A 27,881-nucleotide genomic window follows, 5' to 3' on the forward strand; every position below is an offset into this window, starting at 1 on the left:
TACAAAATGCACACATGGGACCACCCTGATTTAGTGTTTGGTACCTGTTTCACTCACTTCACCATCTATTCCTAAAATCTTTCCAAGTATCAGCTATTCATCTACAACGTTGCTATTTTAATGGATGCATAGGATCCCGATGGATGGATATAGGACTGGAATTTATTTTCCTAAACTCTCAGAGCCCTAGTTTCCTCCCAAGTAAAATAGAGGTAAACTGTATCTACGCTGCAGTGTGGGGTGTGTGTGTGTGTGTGTGTGTGTGTGTGTGTGTGTGAATAGGTATTAGTGAATAATAATGTACAATGCTCAGCACTAGACGCTTAACAATAAAAACTATTGTCAATTGTTAATATTATCAAAAATATCTAGTTATCACCCACTGTAACAAAGGAAATCAGCAATTCACATATTTTAAAAACCTGTTTATAGTTAATATCAATGTAAACTGGATGCTTGATATACTTAAGATGCTCCACCTTCATAAAAACTATCTGTGGTCCAGAAAAATGAAAATGGATTTAGATCGTCACAGACATATTTGCATTTTATTCGCAGCCCTTTTTTTATGCTGGCTGAACCTGCCATCAGGGAGCAGGCTTTTCTATAAGATAACAAATGATAATCTTTCACAACAAAAGTATAAAAGCATAGACAATAAATTTTCAAGCTATTATTCTTCCCTGCTGAGTTACATGTTCCCTTGGTGTCCTGACTTCAGCTGTAACGTGAAGAACAGAACACTTGGACCAAAGACCGGACAATGAGCACAACCTCATTATACAAAGCGAGGGCTGTTTTCGAAAGAACTGGGGATCACCGCCCTGTGTGGGATGACCTTCCTCTTGCGCTGCTCCAACAGGAGCACATCGGAGAAGAAAAACTCAAATGCATGACATTTTCATAATTCCTTGACGTTATTATCAAGAGTAGATAAAAGAAGGCTGACATAAAGAAGCCCTACTTAAAGCTTGGGATAAAGGTCTCTTTGGAATTCCACTCACGGTCTTTTATTAGCTTGCACCCAGCAGGCCACTGCTGGAAATCAGACTGGAAGGCTGGGCCCCCCAAACCCGTGTGAAAGTGATCAATATCGGCTGTAAAATGTGTACTTCAAACACGGATTCTCATTCGGAAAGCGCTCTGCATGCCTTAAGGCACGTACCGCATACAGAGGCCCCTCACCCAGCATCCGGGCCAAAGAGAAATGCGGATTTTTAACCTGGGATGCCAAAACCTGCAGAAAACATTTGGGAAGACGAAATATAAACTCCCGTGAGTGACAGTCTAGCCCAGCTGCCACGCACCAACCTGCCTCCTCTGCCCTCCTCCCTGTAGCCTTACGGCCTCGCCCTCCCACCCTGCACAGTCCTCTGAGAGCAGCGCCTGCACGGGAGACCTTCCTCTCACCACGGGATGCTCTGAGCTGAGCTGTCCAGCAGGGCAGCCGTGGGCCACGTGGGGCTTGTGAGCATTTGAGATGTGGCTAGTGCAACTGAGAAACTGCATTTTAAATTTTATTCAACTTCACTTAAGCTTGATTTTCCTGCCCACGTGTGGTCCATGGCTACCACAGTGGAGGGTGCAGCGGAGAGTGTGAGGCTCTCCTGGACCTCTGGGTCTTCGCACATGGTGTAACCTCTGCTGTCTCTCTCTCTCTTTGATGAACCCCTACTCATGGTTAGGTCTCAGCTTACAAGGGCACAAGAAAATTCCATTCCCTGCGATGGTACCTCTGATGTCCCAGGTTTGGCGCTCCTATATTCTGGCTATACCTCGTTGAACATTTCCTACGTTATCTGTCATCTTGTATTATTGTAATCATTCATTTGTCTATCTGCCTCCCTTGAGGACAAGAAGGTTTCTCCCTCTCTGTATTCCAAATTTGCTTAGTACATACTGTACCCCAAATTATTTGTATTCTCTCTCTCCACTCTCATATATGCTTATTCAATAAGTTATCAGTAATTGGTAAATAGGTATTTCTCAGTAATTTGTGATATTTGGAAGAAGCATATCACGTGGCTGATCTTAGCTTTGATGAAAAATTTATGGAAATAACCTATACACCCCTTTGAGCAGGCATAATGGCTAGATATCCCACAGCCAGACAAGGACACCCAGGAATGGAAGAATTCATTTTATGAGAGCTACTGAGTGCTTTTTATCTCTTAGCTAACAGTTACTGGCTAAATGCTTACCTGTAATTAGGGACTATACTATATTCACCAGGTATTTTCCCCTCTGTTACAAGAGGACAGTTTATTAGGATGTTTATAAAGGGATTCAGGAGCTGCAGGAAAGGTCAAAGCAGCAAAGGGAACCACAAAACCCCTTATATGGTACGTTCGCAGCTCAAACCTGTCTGGCCATCAGGACACAGAACAACCACGAGAGGCCTTGAATACAGAGGAGCAGGTGGGCTGGGGCCCAGAGCCAGGCCAGAATCCTGGGCGCTGGTCCTCCCTGTGGACTGGGGTTTACGGTGATGCCCTGGGCCCCGTGGCTGATGGCTGTCAGAGCAGCGGGACCGGTCCACCAGCGGTCCTTCTGTTCTCACGCCACCCTCCCACTGGTCCTGGGGTATCCAGCACCTAAAGGTGTGGCAGGGCCCATAGCAAGAGGGTGGAGCACAAGGTGTGCAGGGGTGGGTGTCGTCGATTCGAAAAATCAAGCCCTTGACGTCCTCAGGAGTGCCTCAGCCGTGAGAGAGGACAATCACGCTAAGACTGAGAAGCCGGGGTCAGCTGGGCTCGCTCGGGAGCTGGGGGGCGGGCTCCCACACACCCGCCGCAGCGTCTGCCACGCTAGTTCCTGCTGTGCCTCTGCAAGGACCCTCGGGGGCAGCCACAGGCAGATGGAACTTGGGATTTTACATCTAAATGCCAGGAACTTGTTTTATGCCAAGTTGCCAATTTCTGGTTCTACAGATACCCCACTCCTGAGGACGCTGCACGCATTGCCGTGGACAGAAGCTGAGGAGGAGGATGTGTTAACTTTCAAGATTGGGGGACACATGACCTGTGAGAAACAGTGATTTTATCTTTCTCTAATATTTTCCATCAGCAAAACCATCACGGCCACAAGTAAACAAGTACCGTGAGCAACAGCAGGCGATCGTGAAAAGAGCCACAAAGAAAAAACATCTCTACATGTGGGAACTTGGTAGGAGGATGGGAAATGGGGATGAAGGAAAAAGTAAACCCCTCTAAGTCCCGTCAGAGATAATCAGGCAAATGCATTTCACACACCGGGCAGTAGGGCAACCGAAGGTACCAGAGTAAAAAGGAGTGGGGCTTCTCTGGTGGCGTAGTGGTTGAGAGCCCGCCTGCCAATGCAGGCGACACGGGTTCGTGCCCCGGTCCGGGAAGATCCCACATGCCACGGAGCGGCTGGGCCCGTGAGCCATGGCCGCTGAGCCTGCGCGTCCGGAGCCTGTGCTCCGCAACGGGAGAGGCCACAACAGTGAGAGGCCCGCGTACCGCAAAAAAAAAAAAAAAAAAAAAAAAAAAAAAAGAAGTGAGTCATGGAGAATTTTACTGCCACAGTGATATTAAATCTCATGGAAGTCTGAAGTAAGACTATGTAGATTCCAAATGTGGTAAAATAAACTTAACAAGACATTTCCATTTTATGATAATACTGTTCCTTCCTTTGTAACAATTCTAATTCACATTGGAGCAAATTTAGTGATTAATAAAAATAGTACACGACATTTGCGAAGTTCCTTCAATCATGGCATCCTAAGAAAAAAAGTCTACATATGTACCCAATTAAAAATACAGGAGGTAGCAAAACAAAAATGAGGAAGAGTCACTGTGGCAACAGAACTCTTGAGGATGATCTTTCAAATCATCAAATTGGAACAGAGAAGCGATAATGACCTACTTCAAAATGGGGCTCGATCCAGTACCTTACTCCTCACCCCAAGAGAATGATGGACTCACGAGAGGCAGGGAACTAAGCGCTACGGATGAAGAAGTGAAGAGACAGCCTCAGTTCACGCTCCCCCCAGGACTGGAGACCTCATAGAACAGTCGAAACAAGAGTCCCCGCTGAGGTCGGGTGGTCTAACCCCTTGTTGCAGAGATGAGAAAGTGGAGGTCCAGAGGTCCTAACGAATGTTTTCCTAACCTAGATTCAATAGAGCTGACGGTAGGACACTTCTGGTGTTTGGTCCTAATCTAACAATGCCCGATCTTCGCTTATGTTAAGGCAGAGATGAAACCCATGTTACTTACTTACCCTGGTGGGGGTGATACAGTGTGCTGAGTCCCCACTCTCTGCAGTATGCTGAATCCTGCCTTGGGTGAAACAGAGATGCTACAGGCATGGTTCCTACCCTCCAGGTGCTCACAATATAGCAGAGCCGATCACAGGTAGATAAGTGTCTGATACAAGCAAATCACAGGCTACCGGAGTAAGGGGAAGTTATCTTTGGTGCTGGTACTTTAAATATTTTATAGAATAATTTTGTCATTCTGCTGGTTGAAGACGTCTTTAAATGGACACAGTATTTTAAATTCAATCAAAAAACACTTAGACAATCCTTCATTCAGAAAACAATTCATTAAATTGCATTCATAAAGAGAATATTTTCCTTGAGTGATGACAATGAAGATTCAAAGAATCATATTTACAATTTTATTTTCAAGTTTATCTGCTATGTGGTAGAAACTCAAAAACCAATTAATCAGTTTAGTGCCATTATCCAAAGGCTTAAATTTAAGACATGTAAATTGCTCAAACAATACATTGCTGAGGTCAGATCCACAGCAGGGGGCTGTAGTTAATATGTGCTTATTTTAGAATATATGTATTACACAAATATCTCTGGGACAGTCATATTATGGGATCAAATAGAGAACAAGGTTAACATGGAGGTGGCTGAGTTTTTACCACGTTTACAGAGAATAAATATTGTGGTTATGCAATCTTATTACAATGATGTCAAAAAAAGTATGTGAAAATCAGAGTGGCTGGTTACCTGCCGAGGAGTGCTAAGGTAGCTGCTATGTTACCAACTGGCCTGGGTCAGCCAGACAGGACACTTGAGCTACCGTGACCTCTTAGAACAGAAACTTGAGTTATACATAAAAGGGCACCCAAAAACCCCAGAAAACTGGGTTCTACTCAGGGACTTGTAAAAGGAAAACTGCTTCAGAGCTCCAACAAAGAGAAAATGACCTCAAAGAATCCTTTTAGCCCTGCTTTTCTTCATTTGATCGGTCACAAGTTACGGGCTTTACTTTACCTACCGATAACTTAAGCTAAATGTTCCCCAAGTACAGTCACTGGTATCGTTTATACCAAAGAGCTGAGAAAAGGAAAGGGATATCCCCCAGGAAAGGCACTTGAAATACCCACTCACCTCTGCAGGGAGCATCTGTTCGGTGTTATATAAAGAGCGGCAGATTTTCAAAACTTCATTCCCCAGCACTTCCTTGTTCTCCACCGTACATCTGGTTAGCATCACTGTAGACAGTCTCACCCACGGATTATTGGTTATGCTGGTTCAAAGGGAGAAAAATGCAAGGCATGGGAAACGACGAAACTTATAACAATTGTGATAAGAAATTTTAAAATAGAAAAGAAATCCCACTTTTTCAAGTAAAATGCTTTTGGCAAATTGCAATCATAATCTACATGATGTGTTCCTTCACGTCTATCTTGGAGTAAAGATACCAGCCCACAAGGGGAAAGAGCTTGCTGTGGTATGGACAAGTGCCCCAGCAGCATGGAGCCAGTGGGTGGACGCTGACCAGCACAGACTGCTTTAAAGCCCAGCAATTCAGGCTGACATTCTGGCTCCCTGACTGCTTGCGCGAATCACAGAAGTGACTTATACACTCTCAGCCTAGTTGTATGGTCCTGGGGAGGCCACGCAACCTTTCTGGGCCTTGGTTCTTCTCACTGTGAAAAGGCAATTTAATGTTTTCCTTGCAGGCTTGCATGGCTTAATGAATGACGTTTGTCATTGTGAACTATCACTCTCAATAGCAGGCACATCTTACTATTTTCTTCTCTTATTTCTGAGACACAAAAGCACAAAAGTTTGCCTTTTGTTTCCCTTCTCTGGCAGCTGCTACTCTGACTTCATAAAAACATCATGATTTATATTTCAAGAGACAAGTGAAAGGTATATTCATTCTGGGGTACTGATTTTACTTACAACATTTTACAATAATTTTACTCTTTTAAGAGTCTGTTGTCTCATTAGCACAGCTCTAGCTTCTAGCCACCGAAAACCAAAGGATGCTCCTTCCCTTGAAGGAATTTCATTCCTTGTGCCTGAGAAAAACATCAAGTGCAACAACAAGGGGACTCAGAATACTAGCCTTTGGCAAAGCCTTTGTGTCTCAGCTCAAACTAACAACTTGTGAGGACAACGAATGCTGCTTATTTCAAGGTACAAACAAAGCTCAGAGAGCATTGGGTTGACGGATGAGTCTTCGTACACTAGAGGACTCACCCTCTGCTTTCCTCTTTAAAGTCTGGATTCAGTTCTCCTGGGGTTTTCCCTAACAGGCCACCTCCCTGAAGTAGAATTGCACAATGCATCCCAGTGGCTTTTATAACAACTATCATTTTCCAGTGTGTTTTTCCAGTGTGTACAGGTATTTTCCAGTGTGTACAGGTCAATCCCAAACTCCCTAAACTATCCCTTCCCCCCACCCTTCCCCCCTGGTAACCATAAGTTTGTCCTCTAAGTCTGTGAGTCTGTTTCTGTTTTGTAAATAAGTTCATCTGTACCATTTCTTTTTAGATTTACACTGCTGTATTTAAAATGGATAACCAACAAGGACCTACTGTATCACACAGGGAACTCTGCTCAGTATTATGTAACAACCTAAATGGGAAAAGAATTTGAAAAAGGATACATGTATATGTATAACTGGATCATTTTGCTGTATGCCTAAAACTATCACAACATTGTTAATCAACTATACTCCAATATAAAATAAAAAGTTAAAAAAATGTATTTTACACCAGCCAGCTGTGATACACTGGAGGAAAACTACGGATCTTCCCTAATGCAAATCTATTATGTTTTCCATACATGTTCTTACAAAAGACTAAAACCAAAAATCCAAAGTTGGTACCAGGAAATTAGCAGTCATGTGGATCAAACAAACTTCTAGAAAGTCAAATTTTTGACTTTACCATGTTGACTGGCAACATTCAGTCATTGCCACACTATCCTTCCCTCCCCACTCCCCTCCCCTTTTCTGGTTGTTTTGGAAGTGCTAGAGTCATACGTTGGATTGTCTGGGGGGAATAAAGTATTCACGAGTACTTTTAAGGACCTGTTTTAAGTGTTCCCTTATACGTTCTCCTGTGCTAAAACACCAATTTGAGCCAGGAAAGAAGCAGAAATGGACTTTATTTGACTTATTATTAAGTCAAATATGTAGGTATAACTGGTTATCTCTTAGGTAGAGGAGACATAGCTGGTAAGAGGGTTAAGTGGACCGGTAATGCTTGGTCCTGATGCTCATGATTTCATAAAGGAAGTCTGTAAAACACAGGTTATTAGCAACTTACAAATTTCACACAGGACTACAAAAGCAAGAATATATGTTTGAAAATGAGTATCTTTTTGTCTACAAATGCATTAAATGTTTTAAATGCAGTAAGTGTTTTAAGTAAGCTGAGTTTGCTTCTTGTGGGTAAGTGAGTGATTTGCAATGGTCAGTGTTCCAAAAGTAAGAGAAACTGTAGAACCACAGTTAACTAATCCACCAGAAGTATCATACTTTCAATTTGAAAAACTCTCTTTAGACTCAGAGATCCATTTCGAGTGTATGAAGAAATCTGTAATTCAACTCTCATGATCTTCTAAACAAGGGAAGCATTACGGACAATGTAATTAGTGGGGCCCACATCTATTTCCCGTTATCATCTCCTAGGAGCCGTTTAGAAACTGAGGCCCAGGCCCTGGTACCGAGAGCTGGACTCGGCAAGCCAAGCATGGGACTCAGGTCCTGAGGCAGCTCGGCCAAGATAACTGGGGACCAAGTGGAAATGCTGTTTCAAGGTACTGTCACAAGGGAAACTAAGGCTTTTGTGATGTGGGAACTTGCACTGCACGGTTTCCTGGAGTGAAGGTAAGAACCTATGCTCAGGCACAGACGTCAGCAGGCCGTCGCGGCCACAGGTGCTTGAGATCTAAGAGACGCTTCTTGCCTTTCCGAAAACACTTGGTTAAAAAACCAAACCAAACCAAAAGGCCCCTCTCCTTGGTTTGCGTCAGGAATTCCTAACGGTCTTGTCTGAGGGTAGAGGTAAAGAGGCTTGCCCAGATGTTCCCTAGCGCTCCTAAACTGCTCACGGAATCATTTATTTTCGAGAAAACATCCTTCTTTTAACATCTGAGGTGTGGAGACATGTACTGGTCTGGGTGCACAAAGTGCTGGCTGACGCGGGAAGAGCAAGATGAGTCCTGGCCTCCAAGACATTCGCCACAGAAGCGCGGATGCTCTTGGTTTTTGCCCAAGAGGAGCAGCAGTTCTTGACAGACGGCGCATGTGCTCAGAGGAAATCTGGCCACTTCTTCCAAAGGACTCCTTGGCTGGCAGCACAGGGACTCTGTGACCATCGGGGCAGCTGTAGTGGCGGCTGCAACCTCAGCCTGACACGGAGGCTCAGCACGGGCTGTGGAGGTTCCAGCAGGTGTTGGAACTCCGTCTCCTCCGCCTCAGGGCCAGGTGCTGCCTGAAGCTGTTTAACTTCTGAGCTTCCGTGTTCTCATCTGTAAAATTAGATAACATCACCTCCCCGTGCAGCTTTGCTGTGTGACTTGACGGTATATGTCAACTGCACATAACACTGTGTGTTCTCAATAAACGGAAATTATCCATTAATTCCCCATGGATTCTCAAGTTAGCATTGTAAGCCGTGTTAAAAGAGCGTCAGAACATTTCCTGGTGAAAATACTGGCTCACAATTATTTTGCTGACATCCTAAATCAGATGTTATTATCAAGAATTGTCTCTATTTCTGAATAAAATATTTGGCTTTAGGGGTAAGGAGAAATGGAAAGAAACTGTGATATTTCAAGAAAAACAATTCTAATCTCATCTAAAGGTTTATACTGATTTTATATATTTCTTTCATTGGCTCTTCTGAAGGTAGTGATTTTTTTTTTTTTTTTTTTTTTTTTTGCGGTACGCGGGCCTCTCACTGCTGTGGCCTCTCCCGTTGCGGAGCACAGGCTCTGGACGTGCAGGCTCAGCGGCCATGGCTCGCAGGCCCAGCCACTCCATGGCATAGTGGGATCTTCCCGGACCGGGGCACAAACCCGTGTCCCCTGCATCGGCAGGCGGACTCTCAACCACTGCGCCACCAGGGAAGCCCTGAAGGTAGTGATTTTTTAAACCTATAGTCTAGACAAATAGAAGTCTACTTTTACATTAATACTCACGTATATTCCCGTTTCACAGGTGGCCAAGCCTGCAGGAGCAAAACCAGATGCTGGAACTCGACCTCGCGGTGACTGGCCTCCAGGAGCTCCACAAAGAGGGAATAGCGCTTCTCTTCATCCTCCGTGTCAGTTACGTCCACCTAGAAGGCGAAACACACCCTTGAAACCCACAGCAAAGGCCACGGAATTGCTTTCTGGAAAAATTCAAATTTGATTATTTTGATGAAATGCTCTTTGGGAAACTTTTACAGTGTGTCAAGGGGAAATTCAACAACATCTCCTCCACCCCTACTCCCCAAAAAACCTTCAAAAGCTCTACGTTTTACCCAACTTCAAACATCTATGTTAAAACTTGTTTAGAACGAAGCCACAGGAAGGTTCTTAACATTCTTTAGCAAAATAAATTCAAACAAGTAGACTTCCATAGAACTGGCTTATTGGCATTCAATGTATGTTATGTTAAAATACTGAACTGTTGCATGTGAAATTATAATAGTTCACCATACTCAACGTTAGCCAATGTTTTTAGTTTAAATTATCCTGCATTTCTAATTTTCATTTTAGAATGACTATTGACAAATCTTCATGTTGTCTAGAAAATTTCTCTAATTTGAAAGTAAAGATTTTACTAAAGTACATTTGACATGGAATTTTTTTTGCTATAAATCAAAATAAAGTAAAATAACTTTTATTCACATCTCCATTTCTAATGCAAAAGAAGTCTATCAACTAAAAATACTAATTTTTCCTCTCATTGAATAACCAAATGATACTTTTTACATTGAGGCAGTCCTCAAGCAAGTCATATCTCCAACACCTCTGTGAATAAAATGTTTGCTTTTTTTAAGTTAGAAAGCAGTTTTAAATATAAAAGTAAGCCAAAAGCTGGTTCTCTTGTGTAGCCTTTCTCAACATAGATTCTCTATATTTGGACTCAGATGATGATACTCTGAAAGAATAATGAGAATAGATGGTTACCTATATAGTTGCTAAATTGTCTATACTAATGCATGTTTCCAAAACGTTTGATTTAATGGTCACCCTGGCTCTGACCCCAGCAGTCACCTGAAAAAGTTATACCATGAATTCTGCATTTTCACAAAAGTTGATATGTACAATGAAATTATTAGTAATTACCATGTGGAGTCTTGCTCGCACAGTGACCATTCAGATCCTTCAAAACCTGACTTAAAGCCCCATGTCATTCTTCCACGGAATAATAACCCAAAAGCTTTTTCTTGTTTTTAAAATAATTTTATAATACAGTAAGTTAGCTGATGCTTACAAGAGTTTTGTATGGAGAACTGCACAGGTATTATTAACCTCAATTTACAGATGAAGAAACAGGCTTATCTGTCCTAGTAACACGGCTAGCAAGCATCAGAGCTGATATATAATTATACTCAGATTAGGATGCTCTGAAGCTAGAGGACTCAGTAAGCTAGAGAAGTTTGAATTATTTAAATTAGTGGTCTAATTGGGAGTTTGGCAATATTTTCTTGCCTATTTATAAAGAAAGGTTTAAAAAAAACCCAAACCCCTCTCAAACGCAAGACATCCATCTGTCATTATCTGACCTCACCACCTTCAACTTCTCTCCAGCCTCGGGGCCTCCCAGGCGCTCTGTGCAGTCATCACTCCCGGGGAACTTTGATCTGCTTCCTCTGCCTGGCACATTCTTTCTTCAGATACCTGCATGGCTCATTCTCTCATTTCTTTCAAATCTCTCAAATGTCACTTTTTGAGGGAACACACTGCGTAACTACCCGCCCTCCCAAAGTAGCATTCCCCCACCCCTATCTACCTCCCTCGCCTTGCTTTATTTTCCTTCTTAGCACTTACAAGTATGTGACATATTGCATATTTGTTTGAGAAAACAGAAACTTATTTGTTCACTGGTTTATCCCCACTACGTAAAATAATGCCTGATATAGAGTAAATGCACCGTACTTATTTAGTGAACGAATGAAATAATGAGTGGATATACAAATGAATGAATGAAGATAATTTATCTATAAAGTCTTGTAACACAGAATTATATTAAATATTCATGGAGTTACCATAAATTTTTGGCTGTTCTTTTTTATTGGAGATAGATGTAAGGTTTAAAAAAAAGATCCCACCAAAAGGAAATCACTAAAAAAGACCCAGAGGTAGCATGTGTATTGACATTATGTTTCAACCGATGATGCCTTGTGGTTAGCTATGTAATTTCAATAAAGTCTCTTGCTTTGAGTCTCATTTTTCCTCGTCTGAAAAATGGGCTCCAAAAATCCCTGATGTCCCAGAAGTTCTAAGGAGGTGTCTGGAGGTCCGCAGCAGGGTAAATGGCTGCTTTCTTCTTTCTGAGTTATAATCTGAGTTTATTTGTAGAGAAGGTTTTGTGCTTAAAAAAATATTTTTTAAACAATTGAATGCTATGTCTCCCAGCAGTGCCAATATTCCAGTTTCTTTAATTAACTGCAGTATAATTAATAACAAGATGATTCTCCTTTACATGAAATGCAGCCATATCATGAAAATGAAGAGATTAGGAAAAAGTGATTCATGTTTTCAATATCATTTAGATTTCTTTCTTTTCAGAAACTATAATAGCTTGGAAATTTTTAGGGCATGAACTGTATCATAAGGGAAGGGAAGAGAAACTAGAAACTATAAATTAGATCTCTGTTTGTTTTTATATTAGTGTACAAATATTAGTTTCCATTTAAAAAAATGTGTTTGCTAATAAGTTTTTTGTACAATGCCTTTCTCACACAGAATTGTAAGAGTATGGCTTTGTCAGGAAACATTTTCTCCTGAATCCTCACTAATCATTTCAATTATTAGTAACTTATTTTTCAGAGCATTGACACCCATGTTTAAAATACAAATGTGAAAAATGTAGTAACTTAACACAATTATCCATTTTGTGTATGGACACTTGCATACTCCCCTGTTATCAAAAAGGATGTCAAGTTGTTATTACTCAGCTCTTAATAAAGCAGTTTTAAATTCTATCGCTGTAGCTACGAAAGCTTTACCTTATATGAGAAGAAAATGGGCCTAAAAATGAACTTGAGCACATGTTTTTTTTTTAACACATGATAAAGAATATACTTTGTTGGATAATCATTATATACTCTGATATACAAGTGTTCATCTAGGACTTGTGTCCACATATTAAAATAACTAAATTTATCAAAACTTACCAAAATAACATAAGCTTATCTTGTTCATCATGTCTATAAGGCTTTAAAAATAAATTCTGGTTACTAAAACTCAAAATGAATTTTTATATAAAGAAATATAAAAGATAAACATATACAAGGAACTTCCAGCTTGGACAAAATGGCTTTGACCCATTTTTCCCTACTCCTCTCTGCTAAGCACAACTACAAACTATGAAAATAATGAGACACCAAAGGAGAACTCTTAAAGGTGGTAAAAAAGAAAGCAAACTAGTTTGGGACCCTAGGACTTGAGGAACAATGCAGCAGGAGGGTATCTTGTGTTCCTTCACCAACAGAAGGAAGACACTCAGACCCAGTGTTTCCTGACTCCTCACCTAGAAACAGAAGACATCCCAGGTAAGGTCATTTCTCAGAATTCCAGAAGAAAGGGAGAAAGAAAGTGGAGCTGAAAGAGTAAGAAATAATATCTAACAACTTCTCAAATTTGGTGGAAGATATGAATCTACAGGTTCAAGAAGCTGAGCTAACCCCAGAAAGGGTAAGCCCAAAGAAATCCATTCTAAGACACAACCCAATTAAACTCTTGAAAACAAAAGACAAGGGAAAATATCTTGAAAACAGCCAGAATAACACATTACCTAGGAAAAAACAACAATTTGAATAACTGGATTAATCATCTGAAACCATGGAGGCCAGAAAGAAGTGGCACAATATTCTTCAAGTGTTAAAAGAACTGTCAATTGAAAATTCTATATACAGAAAAACTACCCTTTAGGAAAAAAAGGAAAATAAAAACATTTTCAGATAAGGAAAACTAAAAGAATCTGTTACCAACAGCCCTCATCTTAATGACTAGCTAAAGGAAGCTCTTCAAACGGAAAGGAAATGATAGAAGAAGGAACTTTGGAACATCAGAAGGAAGAATGTAGAATACAAAAAGCAGAAATGTGGGTAAATATAATAGACTATCCTTTTTTATACAAATTTTCTAAATTATATTTGATGATTAAAGCAAAGATTATAACACCAACTGATAATCAAGGCAATGATATTTAAAAGCAGAAAGGTAAAGTGGCCCAAACAGAAGTGATAGTTCCACATTATACTCCAAGACAAGGAAGTCCACTCCTACCACTCTTATTCAGCATCATACTAGGAGCTCTAGCCACTGCAACAAGGCAAGAAAAATAAATAAAAGGCATACATATTAGAAAGAAAAAAATAAAATTCTATTTGCAGATAACATGGTTGTCTACATAGACAATTCAAGAGATCTACTAAAAAAAAAAAAACAAAGAAACAAAAAAAAAACCCCTAGTACCAATGAATGAGTCAGCAAAGGCACAGGACAAAATCAACACAGAAAAATCAACCTCATTTCTATATACTAACAATGGACAAGTGAAAACTGACAATAAAAACATAATACCATTTATAATTGCTTCAAAGAAAATTTTAGAATTTACATGTTCAGGATCTATATCCTAAAAAAATATAAAATGCTGATGAAAGGAATCAATAAATGAAGAGATACACTGTGTTCATGGATGGAAAGACTCAGCTTAGTAAAGATGTCAGTTCTCTCTAAACTGATCTACAGGTTTAATACAATGTCTATCAAAATCCCAGAATGGTTTTTTGTAGATTTAGACAAGCTTTTATAAAATGTAAATGGAAAGACATTCCCTAGAAGAGCTAAAACTATCTTGACAAAGAAGAATAAAGTGGGAGGAATACCTCTACTTGATATTGAGATTTACTATTTAGCTACAGTAAGAAAGATAAGTGGTATTGGTAGAAAGATAGAGACAAAGATCAAAAGAACAGAACAGAGAACCCAGCAGTGAATATGCCCAACTTATTTTTGACCAAGGGCATAAGCACTTCAATGGAGGCCAGATAGTGTTTTCAACAAATGGTGCTGGAGGAAATGGATATCCCTAGGCAAAAAAGGGAAATAAACCTCAACCCAAACCTTACACTTAATGCAAAAATTACTCAAAGTTGATAAGAGATTTAAATGTATTAAATGTTAAATGTAAAACTATAAAGCTTTAGGAAAAAAAAAACATAAGAGAAAACCGTGAAGATCCAGGGATAAGCAAAGTGCCTCTGCTCATAAGACTTGGAGAAACGTGAGAAATCCATGGAGAATTGTCTCTCAGCAGTTTTTTGAGATGTTTACAACCCATCCTGCTGGGAAAGAGTCCAAGACTAGTCTATCTTAATGCCAAACTCTGTTCTTTAGAAAAGAGTATTAAGTGAAGGTTCCTAAACATGGTTTTCTAGAGGATCAAAGAGTTAATACTTCTTCTTTTGAAGAGTAATATTTACTGTAAAATTTAAGAAAATGATGACACACTAAGTTTAAAAAGGTATGTCTTTATAATTAGACCCATATATACTAAGCCCCTACACCAGTGACTTGAGTTATTTTCACATATACTATGTATTCTTCTATCATTGATTTTAGCCCTTATAATAAGTTCCACTTATTACTTCTAGTCATTTTCAGTATTTTTCTTGGGTTTTCCAGAAATTAGGATGATACAATCTACAATAATGGTAATTTTGACTTTTAAAAAAGTTACAGCTCCTACTTCTGTTTCTTGTCTTACTACATTGACTAAGATGCTGAAAAATAATAATGATATTGGGCATTCTTGTTTTGGTTTTAATTTTAATGAAAATGCCTTCAGATTTTCAGTGTTAAAAAAGTCAGCTATAGGGCCTCCCTGATGGCGCAAGTGGTTGAGAGTCCGCCTGCCGATGCAGGGGATACGGGTTCGTGCCCCGGTCTGGGAGGATCCCATGTGCCGCGGAGCGGCTGGGCCCATGAGCCGTGGCCGCTGAGCCTGCGCGTCCGGAGCCTGCGCGTCCGGAGCCTGTGCTCCGCAACGGGGGAGGCCACAACAGTGAGAGGCCCGCATACCGCAAAAAAAAAAAAAAAAAAAAAAGTCAGCTATAATTAAAATCCTAGTGATCAGCAGGGAACATGAAGCACAGCAAATGATCAATACACATTTTTTGGTAAAAAATATAATAAAAATATTGATGTTATCTACTTACTTTCTCTAAGATGGTTTTGTCCCAATATATTTTCATATCACAACTAGTAATAGTGCTCATTAATAGTAAAAAATTTTAAACAACTTTCAGTTGAAGAAAATCACTATGTCATAAATCTGACAAATTATCTAAAAAAAAATTTAGGAAGAGCAGTATTGCTCTGAGACAATAAAAGTTAAAGCAAACACATCTCAGAGGCTTACAGAGGTTGTGAGAGCATGTGATTTATATTAATATCATGGGAACTAAAATTCCCTAAAATACCCCAAAACAAGGCACCTGGCTGAGCATGAATGTGGACCTATGAAAGAATCAGATTCTCTCTTTTCTGACAAGTACTGCAGTCCGTATTGAAATATATATTCCCAGAATCTAAATATGTTTCATAAAAGTATAAGAGGTACAGAGAAATGACTTCGGTGTCCAAACAGAATATGAAATGACTATAGAATGTATTTCAAAAGAGAGGAAAAACTAACTGTAGGTGGCTATCAAATGCTCCAACATACTTCATAAGGACTTCATAACGTACTTCATAACATACTACCATAAGGAGACTCTAAAATAAATAATAAAGGGAAATTCCATTAAATGTGCAGCTTTTAAAATAGTGTTGGTAAAGTCAAAGTAATACAGAAAAATGTTTATTTTGGAGACATCACTGGACCTTCCTGAGGCTTAATTTCCTCTTTTGTAAGATGAAGATCCTTCATATTTATATCATGGTTGTGAACATTAAATAAGAGGGTATGAATAAGATAGCTAGCAAGAGGCTGGCACATGGTAGGCACACAATAAATGATGGGTATTATTTATATTATCATCTATATAATACGCTAGATATAAAAAAAGCAGAAAGCTGGATGTGTGCTATGATTTCTTCTAACAAGAATTATGCCTATGGATTAGGCAGGACAGAAAAAGAATACAAAGAAACATGGCTATTTTAGGATAATGGAGTCATGGGGTAACTTTTATCTCTTTTTAAAATCTCATTTATTTGTACAACAATTAAAGTATTTGAAATGGCTCTTAAGCATGCCTTCCAAAGATCAGTAGAAATAAAATGGAGAGAAATTGCTATTTTTTTTCCTACACTTTGTTTGATTCTGTCCTTTTCCCCAGTGAAAACAGAAGGAACATGTATGTGTTTTAACTCCTGTGTCCCTTCCCCAGTGAGCAGGGGGTGAAAATGTTCACTATTTTACAGGCACCGTAGAGTTGGTGACGACTCCATACTGACACCAGTAACTAAATGTCACAGTATTTTAAAGGGCAAAATTCGAATGTGACTCAAACATAAGAATATTTCTTTCCCTTCTGTCTCTGAAAGTGATGTTTCTCTCCTCATTGAATTGGGTGACTTTAGCCCTTGAGGTAAGTCAATTTGTCAAGCAGCTGCTGCCTCCTTATCAGACATAGAGTCACTGTCCTTGAAAAAGTGGACTGAGTCACTTATTCTCAGATGAGAACAGCTTTAACCTTCAATTCCTCTGCGGCTGCTTGAAAGTGAACATGACTATCTTAAACCGAGGCACCTCTCCTGAAATCGGCACCTTCCTACAGGCACTGATAGCAGCTTACCTTATCTTCAGGTATTTGTAAACATGAACGAGGTTATTAATGCATATGAAAGTACTTTATGAATAGAAAAAAATTACCAACATGTAGAGGATTATTACTGATAGTAGTATCATTAATCACCATATTCTTATCTTGAATGTGAGTTTATGAGCTGTTCTAAAAGGCTCATATGATGACACCTGATTTAAAGTTACCAAGGCACTGTGCAACTCCATTCACGAACACAGTAAAGTCAGACTGAGCCTTCTGTACACAGGGCTTCAAAATACAAAACAAACAAACATCCCTACTTCAATAGATATACAGAAATATGAAAAGGTAACAGAAATGATCTCTAGAATACTAGACCCTTGTATGTTACAGCTACTCCTTTTATAAGGTTTCTGGTGGTCAACACTGTCTGTTGTGTCCACGGGGTCTAATCAAGATCTCTGGTGAAGGAAAGTCAAATTTTTAGAAGACAAAGTCATAAGCTTCTGTTGGACTTAGTCAGAAGCTGTTAGACTACCCCACCAATCTCAGCAGTGCTTAGACCAGGATCTGGCACACAATAAGTACTCAGTAAACAGTATTATTACTATTAATTATAGTAACTGCTTATTATTCTTAGATAAGAGAATATAAACAGAATGTAAATTATGATCATGTCCATTTCTAAGTATTTCTGTAAAATTGTGGAAATAGGACTAAAGTTTAAATACTAAAAGTAGGATAGCTATCTTCTAGGAGATTTTCCCATTTCTATGGCAGAGAACTAAAGAATAGATGTAGCTACTGAGAGAATTTCATAAGTACTATATCTTGCACTGCTTATAATAAAGGCAAAATGTGTTGTTGAGACAGCCTGAAGGTTCAAACAACCTTCCCTAGCCCATGCGGAGGGAAGAATATCTACCAAACAGAGGGTGTACTGAAAAGGAACAAAGAAATGAGAGACTGAATTATTTCCCACCTTTGCCTCTAGGTCTGGTGATGAGCACAAACATTTAGCCTCTGCTTCTCTCCTAAGGTATATCAGGAAAACGATACTGTATATCATTGTATATTTGTGAACTCCTCAAGAATAAAGGGTTCTCAATTGCCATAAAAAGTGTCTCCTAGGGCACAGCTAACATGCCCTTGGGATGGGGGGAAACCCAATGAAAGAATTAAGTTCCCAAGGGTTTTCCAAATGTTTGAGGCTGTATGTGGGGTGCATAAATACATAAACATACACAAAAAGCTAGCAACCACACTTATGAGCCATGTTCTACAGCCTACTTAATTTATTGTATCTCAAAAGATAGAAATTATACAATAAAGCATTCCATGATTACTCCCCTTAAGTTCTGTTGTAACTTCAATACATAATACATATTTTCACATGGCTAAATATAATATTTAATGAAAACATTTTTAAATGAGACATATGAGAGGGGGAAAATACTTTGTTTTAAAATAAGAAGATTTGCCTTACAAATTTTTTCTCTAGGACAAATAATCAATCACGCCATAAGAGTCTCCATAAATACACATGTTTACTTTAAAGAACTGCTATAGAAGCCAATTTTTTAAGGCCAGACTTTGTTTTTTAGTTAATGTTGATAAAGTAGTAATAGAATAATTCATGGAGCTGGAAATGCTTTCACTGTAGTGTATCATTCAGACTCAGGTGGAATACTGGCCCAGCCACCTCATAGCTCTGTGACCATGTAAAAACACCTCACCAAGCCTTAGTGTTTTCATTTGTAAAAATAAGGTAATAATACCTAACCTATCAGGGTACTTTGAGAATAATATAACATAATATAATATATAACATAATACAGGACAATATACATACATACACACACACCTGTATAGGTATCTAACACTGAGTTAACATTAAGCTACTATGGCACAGTATTGGTAGTTCATTATTATACATCACTCTGCTATGTTTTAGCAGAGGTACTATCAAGATTTCTTAACTACTCTGAGCCTATTTGCTCATGTGTTGAATGGAACGATAAGATCACTTCCATCAAAAGGGTTATTATGATTTGTATCAGTTTCATAATGATATCACAGGGATCAAAATCTGAGATAATTTGAGCAAAGCATTAAAATGGTGATAGTAATAGATTACAACCACAGAACAAAATGAGAATCCTTGAATCCTTGTAGTGTAGAATCCTTGTAGTGATGTAAATAAATAAATAAATAAATGAATGAATAAATACATACGGGGGAGAAAAATTATAAAAAATACCATGTGGGAGACACCACAGTGATCATTAACTCAGGCAACAGTCCTCAATGCATGCTAAAATTAGCTGGTGAAAGTATGGTGAGAAACAGTGCTTACACAATCTCAAAGTACCTCAACACAAGACATTTAGTAATCCCAAAGGGAAAAACAATCATTTTATATAGAAGAAATATGGTTGACACCACCTCAATCAAGTGATCAAAATGAACACTGTCAGTAAAGGAACACAAGAGTACCGTATATCTCCTAAGATAACGTACTGGGAAGGACCCAAAATCACTTCTGTGGTATTCTCACCAAAAATGCACAACTTGAATACACGAACAAAACTCAGACAAAGTCAAATTTAGTGGCATTTTACAAAATAATTGGCCAGTGCTTTTTAAAAAAATGTCAAGGTCATAAAAGGGGGGTGGGGAAATGAGGAACTATTTCAGATTATGGGACCCTAAGGAGACATGGCATTAAGTGCAACGTGTGACCTGCATTGGACTCGGATCAGAAAAAAACATCAGTGGGCCGACTGACAAAATCTGAATGATGGGTAAAAAAGATAAGGTATTGTATCAGTGTTAGCCGTAGTCATCTGAGATGGTAATATTTGGTGAACCTACATGAAGAGTATGTAAAATTCTTTGTATAGTTGACATAATTTTTTTGGTATTAAATATAAAATTTTCAAAATGAAAAGTTAAAAAAAATTAGAGACGTTATGTCCAACTACCTCATATCCGCACCACTCTCCGATATTCAAACACTTGTACTTTTCCTGCTTCTTTCCCCCTGTTTTTCTTCAACTTTTCCCTCTAATGCATTAGAGGAATGAAGAGACAACAGCAATGCAGCTCCTTGGGAGCACGACTGCTACTAAGCAAAGGGCACTTGGATATAACTGTCCCACTATAAACAAAGCCAACTGGGACCTGAGCAGACCCCGGGAGAAGGGTGCCCTGTGATGGAGTCAAAGCCATCCCCATGCAGTGACATTTACTAAACTCCAGTTTATTTCCCAGGAGGTGGTCGCTGTGAACTAAGACCCACGTAAGGCTATGAGGACAATCTGCCTGCGTGAAGGGGATAAACAGGGCCTCCCTATTTGACCCCCACTCCCCCAAAAAGTGCTGTTGAGATTTAAAACACACTACTGACAGCCCTGAACTTCGTGTCTTTCTCCACAAAACCGGGTTCTTCTGTATTTCCTAGCTAGTTAAGGAGCACCACTTCCTCCCTGGTAACTTTAGCAGAAATCAGAAAGGCACTGGACTCGTGTTTCATCCCCTGAACCCAAGCAGTCACTGAGTCAGTCCACTGGTAGAAACTCCTTCAGCTCTCTTTTCTCTCTTCTTCCATCTTCGAAGCTGATACAAAGTTCAGGGCCAAGGTCAGGCAACTTGACCACAGCCTCTGTCCCCTAACTGGTGCCCCTCCAGTCCCGGGTTCACGCAGAGGTCAGAGGGTTTCTCCTAAAGCCCGGATCTGATCACGCTGCTTCTTGGGCACCGATTTTCCTGGAGGCCTTAGTGTCACTGAGGTAAAAGCTGAGCAGGACACTGGGGCGTCTCCACCATCTGACCTGCTTCTCTCCAGTTTCATCTCTCAGTGGCTCCTGCTTCCACACCGTACACCCAGCTGTGCTGAACTCAGGTCAAGAATGTCCTCCTCAGAGCAGTCTTCCTCACCACCTCCAGACAGAATAGCTACCTGCCCTCCTGAGCCCACACACCATGCAGACTTTTACCACAGCACTGAAGCACTTATTTGTTTCTTTGTTCACAAATCTACATTCTCCATCGGATAGGAGTCCTCACACCAACAGCGTCCATCTACCTGGACCGGAGTCAGAGCTTTGCACGTGCGATTCCATTTAACCCTCACACATATTATTCCCATTCTACACATGAGGAAACTAAGGTTGTAAGAGGGTCAGTAACTGCTCAAGTCCCCAGAGCTAGTCAGTGGTGAAACTGGGATTTGAATGCAGGTCTACCTGGTGAAGAGCCCAAAATGCTTTACTACCACTTGCTTTGTCTCTTTTTCTAACCCCAGAGAGTAGCACAGTGAACGGTGCATAATCTACGCTTGAAGAATCTTCGATGAATATTTCACATAGTGTATAGTTCAAACAGCAGTTATTAGGCACATTTTTCCAAATGTTTTAACTGAGCAGCAATTAACACATATAATGCTGTGTATTGAGAGAGTGAAAAATGCTAAAAGATGAAGCAATGTTTTCTGTTCTCTGAATCAAACTCCTGATTTCTCACACTTAGTCACATCCAATCCACATAAAGTGACAGTGGGACGAGAAAAGGACAGCAGAGCATGCTACCGAGATGTTCCTGCTCAATGTATTCCCCTGGCCAATAGGAGGAGGAGTACTACAGGGCCAAAAAGAACACAGGCTTCCAGATCACACAGGACTGGATTTGAACTCCAGTTCTATGGCTCACAAGCTGGGTAGGTCATGGAACCTCATCTTCTAGGTCATGTGACCTCATCTAAAACACAGCGCATGGTAACTACTTTGCAAGGCTGTTTTAAAGATGAAGTGCAGTGATGTGCACTTAGGACAGACACCTTCCACAGTCTCCTTATCCTCCCCCAGTGATGTCACTGACAAGAGGGTGAAATCTTTAAAGGAAGAACCCATTATTCATAAGGAAGGACCTTCTCAAGGTCTCCAAACATTTGCAGAACCCAGTAATACAGATGCTCGCTTAACTTTAATCATTTTAGGAAAAAAGGCACATTGATTTCTTGCTCATATTTGGACAAACGTGCTTGTGATTTGTTTGCTTGCACATGAGAAGCAACTAGCTGGTCAGAAATCACCATCGGCAAAATACGGCAAGTTAATACAAAACAGTATCAATCTAAAAGCACCAGGCCACTCTCTAAGGAAACAGTTGCATTATTCCAGGCAAATCATTTTATTTGCATGTAAGGGGGAAGCAGCATGGTCTAATCATCATTCACGGCAAGAGCGTCAGGCTGAATGTCAGGAGTCTCGGCCTTGCCACTTTCAAGGTGACCTTGAACATGTTTTTTAAGATTTAATATTCATTTATTCAACAAATACTTACTGAGTGTCTGTAAGACCCCTGTTCTCATGGAATTTATATTCTAATGGAAGAAGAAAGACATCACATAATAAATAGACAGACAGATAGAGGGGAAGAAGTTAGCAGATAGGGGTAAGTGATTAGAAGAGAAAAATGCTCATAAAATAGGTTGTGACTGGGTGGATGTAGTCATTTTGGAAATGGTGACATTTATGCTAAAATCTGAGGATGTAACTTCTTCCTTTTTGGACATCCACATCCCTCTCTATAAAATGTGACTACTGAACAAGGATGCTTCTGAACGTGTCTTGGAATTTGTGATCTCATGGCTATTAGAGAAGTATTCGTGTGAACACATATTTTTAACATCAAATACTATCCTATATTTAAGAAAATCATTTATGGCAATGAGTCTTAGCTTTGAAGACATTTAAGGTAACAGTTATTCTTCTGTAAGGAACTAAATATAGCTTTGCACACTTAACTTTTCCTACTGATCTTTGTCGGAGCTCTGTCTGACAAGGAAGTGAGTATTTTGTTGATGTTTTGGCACATGAAGCCAAGCTGGCCTCTGACGAGAAGGGCTGATGTATCCTTCCATGTATACGTGAATTTGTAATGAGGTTAGAAGTTGTCTTAAACTAATTCTTTCTGTTGAGCACTTACAACCACAAATTCAGACAGACTGAAATTTTACTAAGTGAAATGAAACTCAAAGCCACATGCTCTTTTTTACATAAAAACGAAAAAAAATTGAGGTGATGGGGTATGAAATTTTTTAAGGAAACATCAGTATTTTGACCCACAGTTTTCATGTACCAGTTAACTAGAAAATTACAAAACCTGAAGAACTCAGATAAACTGTACTAAGGGAATTAACACATTACATTCATTCCCCTCCCCCTCTACCTTCCTCCCTCCCCTTCCTGTCTCCCTGCTGCTTGCCAAGCTGGGGCACATTTCTGGGATGGAAACGAAGGCCTTTCAAGCTGTTGAAAAATGAGGGCCCCTGAATGTTTAATTCTGTTAACTAATCATTAGAAAACTAGAAATCGCTGTCTCTTTGAGAACCAGTGATGTAGCAGGCTCCACAGACTCTGTGTTTAATTTTGCAGGAGCTGGCTGGTTTCCCAGCAACACATTGATTTGTGGGATCACTACTTTGGGCACCTTGAGGCTAATTAAATATTAAGTCCCTGTTTGATGTATGCAAAGTCTGCCTAAGAGGATTACCAGCCTCAGTGAAGGTAGCAGTCCCACATTTTCTGGTAATTGAACATTGAAATGTCATTACCTCTTCTTATCTTTACACTGTAAGACTCTGTCTCTATCCTTAATATTACCTTTGAGGATGGAGAAGGAGATAGGGAGAAATTAAGAAAATGAGAGCCTGTGCAATCAGCACTCTGGGGTCTTCTAGGTGTTTGGGATATGGAATGGAGATGAAGACAACAGTTTAATGTGTGTCAAACAAATGACAGAGGTGAGCAAACCATCCTCTGTCTCCTCTGGTTCAAGGCTCCATTTTACATACCAAGCAGCCAAGGCTCACAGTTTAAGAATCTTCTCCAAGATCATAAACAACAGTGGAGGGAGTATGGAGACACATGCATATGATTTGCCCACCAGTGCCCCAACCTTTCTACTGGTCTAGTGAGAGGTAACACAGTTTTTTTAAAACAGTAATGGAGACTACCTCAAATTTAAACTACAGGCATAGTTCTACAGCATTCCAGAGGTTGTTACTACTTACATTCTGATGCTACAAATTTTTTGCATTCATTTTCTAAATAGCAAACAGCTATTTTATAAGGCAGCGTTCCCCTACCAAAATTCACTTGCCCTCCAAAATAGATTTGAATAAGCAATGCGAGGCTGACATAGAATACTTAACTTTTAAAGGAGGAGGAGGAGGAGACACTCAGTGATTTAATTTATTTTGAAGAAGTCTACAAACGAATAACATAATTAAGCCACTATGGTAGTTTTTTTTTTTAATTGAAGCATAGTTGACTTGCAGTGTTGTATTAGTTTGAAACGTATGACATAATGATTTGCTATTTCTATAGATTATACTCCATATACAGTTATTATAAAATATTGGCTATATTCCCTGTGCTGTACATTACATCCTTGTAACTTATTTGTTTTATACCTAATAGCTTGTACCTCTTAATCCTCTTCACTTATCTTCCCCTCTCCCTCGACCTCTCTCCCCTCTGGCAGCCATTAGTTTGTTCTCTGTACCGAGGAGTCCATTTCTGTTTTGTAATATCCATTTGTTTTATTTTTTAGATTCCACACAAAAGTGACAACATACACTGTTTGTCATTCTCTGACTTACTGGGTTGGCCAAAAAGATCGTTCAGGTTTTTTGTTACATCTTGCGGAAAAAGGCCAAAATTCAACCTTTTTGGCCAACCTAATGTTTCACTAAGCATAATGCCCTCCAGATCCATCTGTGATGCTGTAAATGGCAAGATATTCTTTTGTATGGCCTAGTAATATGCCACTGGAGATATATATCTGTATATCTATATATCTCATATTTTCTTTATCCATTCAACTGTTGACAGACACTTAGCTTACTTCCATATCTTGGTTATTGTAATTAGTGCTGTTTTGGACACTGACATGCATGTACCTTTTCGAATTAGTATTTTCATTCTTTTTGGATATATACCCAGGAGTGGAACTGCAGGATCATATGGTAGTTCTATTTTTAATTTTTTGAGGAACCCCCATACTGCTTTCTACAGTGGCTGCCCCAATTTACACACCCACCAACAGTGTGCTAGGGTTCTCTTTTCTCCACATCCTTACCAGCCACATGTAAAAAAATGAAATTAGAACATTTTCTCACAACTTATACAAAAATAAACTCACAATGGGTTAAAGACCTAAATGTATGGTAGTTTCCTTATTTCTACTACCAAATACTTTAAGAAACTCAGATCATTAGCTTCCAAGGACCAGGAAATTGTTCTTATACAGAGGGAAAGTAAGAGGAGGTAGAAAATGTAAAAAGCGAAGGAGACATGGATGACTTTTACTAAAGTCAAGAGACACCCTGGAGAGATGTTTGTTGAGGGCCTGAAAAGCTCACAGCACTAGAGGAAACAGTGGTGAAACAAGAAGCAACATGCAGACTTTGCAAATGAGAGACAACAGTGTGTATTCAGTGAAATTAAAGTCAAGTCAGCTTAGAAAAGTGCATGGGAAAGGAGTCTTAACAAAGCTAAGCTCCCTTAAATACTGTCTTTGGAAAAAGTTCAGCTAAGATGAAATTAAAATCTCAGAAATAGCCAGAAGTCATTGAAGCCATCTAAAACCTGCAACTTGTTCTCTGAATAACTGGAACATCAAGGAAAACTTAAAAGAAGAAATAGTGGTTATACTTATATTATTTCTGAAGCGTTTAGACCCAAATATCAAAGTGTATGTTCTAATGTTTCAACACAACAGCTAAGATGGATATTTTCCTCTTTTCCCAGTTTCCACGTTGCTTCATGACATTTCCGGTGCACAGATCTGACATGAAGTGAGGCTCCAACCACAGAAGCCGGCCTCCTCGTCCTGCCAGGACAGAGGCATCAAGGAAGATGCAACTGAAAAGGGCTGAGAAAGTGAGAAATGGAGGTTCTGTTGGAAAAGTCCAGAAAAGTCAGAGCGTTCATTTGTTTCAGGATGAGTCAGAAAAGGTTCCACACGGCAAAAATAACGTGACCTAGTTTGGAGCTTACCTCCGAGATGCTTTGGGAACCTTCGGGTCTGCTGAAAGCAAGCACACCTCGAGCATTCACTATGCCAGGCGCCTGGAGTATATGTCATAGCACATTGCATTAGTGTTCACCGACTGCTCTTGAAAAAGCCTGTTAGTGGTCTCTTGATGCAATTCAAAGCAAAATGCTGAGACTAAATAATGTGATATGGTCATGATGTTCCACAGAGTATTATTCAGATATTAGTGACTTTTGTTTTTTTTTTTTTTTTTTTTGCGGTACGCGGGCCTCTCACTGTTGTGGCCTCTCTCATTGTGGAGCACAGGCTCCGGATGCACAGGCTCAGCGGCCATGGCTCACGGGCCCAGCCGCTCCGCGGCACGTGGGATCTTCCCAGACCGGGGCATAAACCCATGTCACCTGCATCAGCAGGCGGACTCTCAACCACTGCGCCACCAGGGAAGCCCATTAGTGACTTTTAATACAATCCATTTCAGCAATTTGGCAAGATTAGAGAACCTTTGATAAGTCCATCTTGTGTGAATCTCAAATTCCCTAACTCTGAAGAATAGATAACAGTATTTACCTGTTTCTCTCACAGAGGGAAATAAGAATATATGAGGTAATTCTAAAGATGCTCTGAGAGGAGTCTCGCGATATCCTTAATATTTGGTTCTTTTAAAAAAAGTTCATTGTTCTTTAAATGAAACAATAAGGAAACAAACAGAAATTATAAAGCAAAGCTTTAAAATTAGAAGGTAAATTGAGTTGGACTCAGACTCCCAGGAAACTCTTTTGCAGACCAGATTAACCTAGGAAGTCTTATTTTCTAACATATATTGGCCTGTAGACTACTCTGCAAGCTAAAGCACTTGATTAAGTGCTGACTCTTAGGTCCTATGCTTTCAGGACGCATCAGTTTAGAATCTAAGCCAAGATTCAACAGCCACCGTATTTCTTTGATTTAGGAATTGGCATTTCCACTTACTCAATCAACAAGCATTTAAGCTCTGAACGTGTGCACAGCATACTTAGAGCGATTTGAAAAATGACAGGTATATCCTCCAGGGTTTCTCAGTTTTCAGGTAGTGGGGAGAGAAAACTTTTAGTAGTAGTAGTAACAGCAGTAATAATAATAATAATAGATCAAATGTGTGGACCTCAAGGTTCAATTAATTAAGTTTGAAATGGTCAGGGAAGGGTCCAGAGAGGTGATGGACTGAGTGAGCCCTGAAGGATGATATGGAGGAACGAAGATCTCGTGTGTCTGCTGCATTTTGTCTGTGTGCATACAGAAGAGAAGGGAGGGCATTTTAGTGCCTGGGCAGAGCATAAAAGAAATGAAATAGCTATACTGCACACTGAATTTCCACTTAGATCTGCATTTCTCCAGGGAAAGGGTGAGCTGCCATAATTAACTGATACTATGAAAAATCCTGACTGTACCCTATGAAGAGAAAAATTAGATACACATGTTAGGTGACTGAGGCATCATCTACTATGCATATTCAAACATATGGAAAAATAAAAACAAAATCTGTTGCACATATTTAACTACTACATAGTTAGACTGATGAACACACTGGGAAGTTTGCATTAGCAAGCTGATTGTTCACC

At 39.7% G+C, this 27,881-nt stretch overlaps 1 protein-coding gene across 2 annotated transcripts in view; it reads right to left on the reverse strand.

Annotated features, from left to right (window-relative positions):
* Positions 1-27,881, reverse strand: part of NBAS (NBAS subunit of NRZ tethering complex) — a 345,026-nt gene that overhangs the window by 12,562 nt on the left and 304,583 nt on the right. For both annotated transcript variants that reach the window (XM_060116919.1, XM_060116918.1), the window contains 2 exons: positions 9,425-9,564; positions 5,372-5,510 (listed from right to left, as the gene is read on the reverse strand). In XM_060116919.1, the coding sequence (XP_059972902.1) occupies positions 5,372-5,510; positions 9,425-9,564 (279 nt within the window). The remainder of the gene's footprint in view (positions 1-5,371; positions 5,511-9,424; positions 9,565-27,881) is intronic.

Source organism: Mesoplodon densirostris, chromosome 14 (assembly GCF_025265405.1).
Source record: "Mesoplodon densirostris isolate mMesDen1 chromosome 14, mMesDen1 primary haplotype, whole genome shotgun sequence".
Classification (NCBI taxonomy): Eukaryota; Metazoa; Chordata; class Mammalia; order Artiodactyla; family Ziphiidae; genus Mesoplodon; species Mesoplodon densirostris.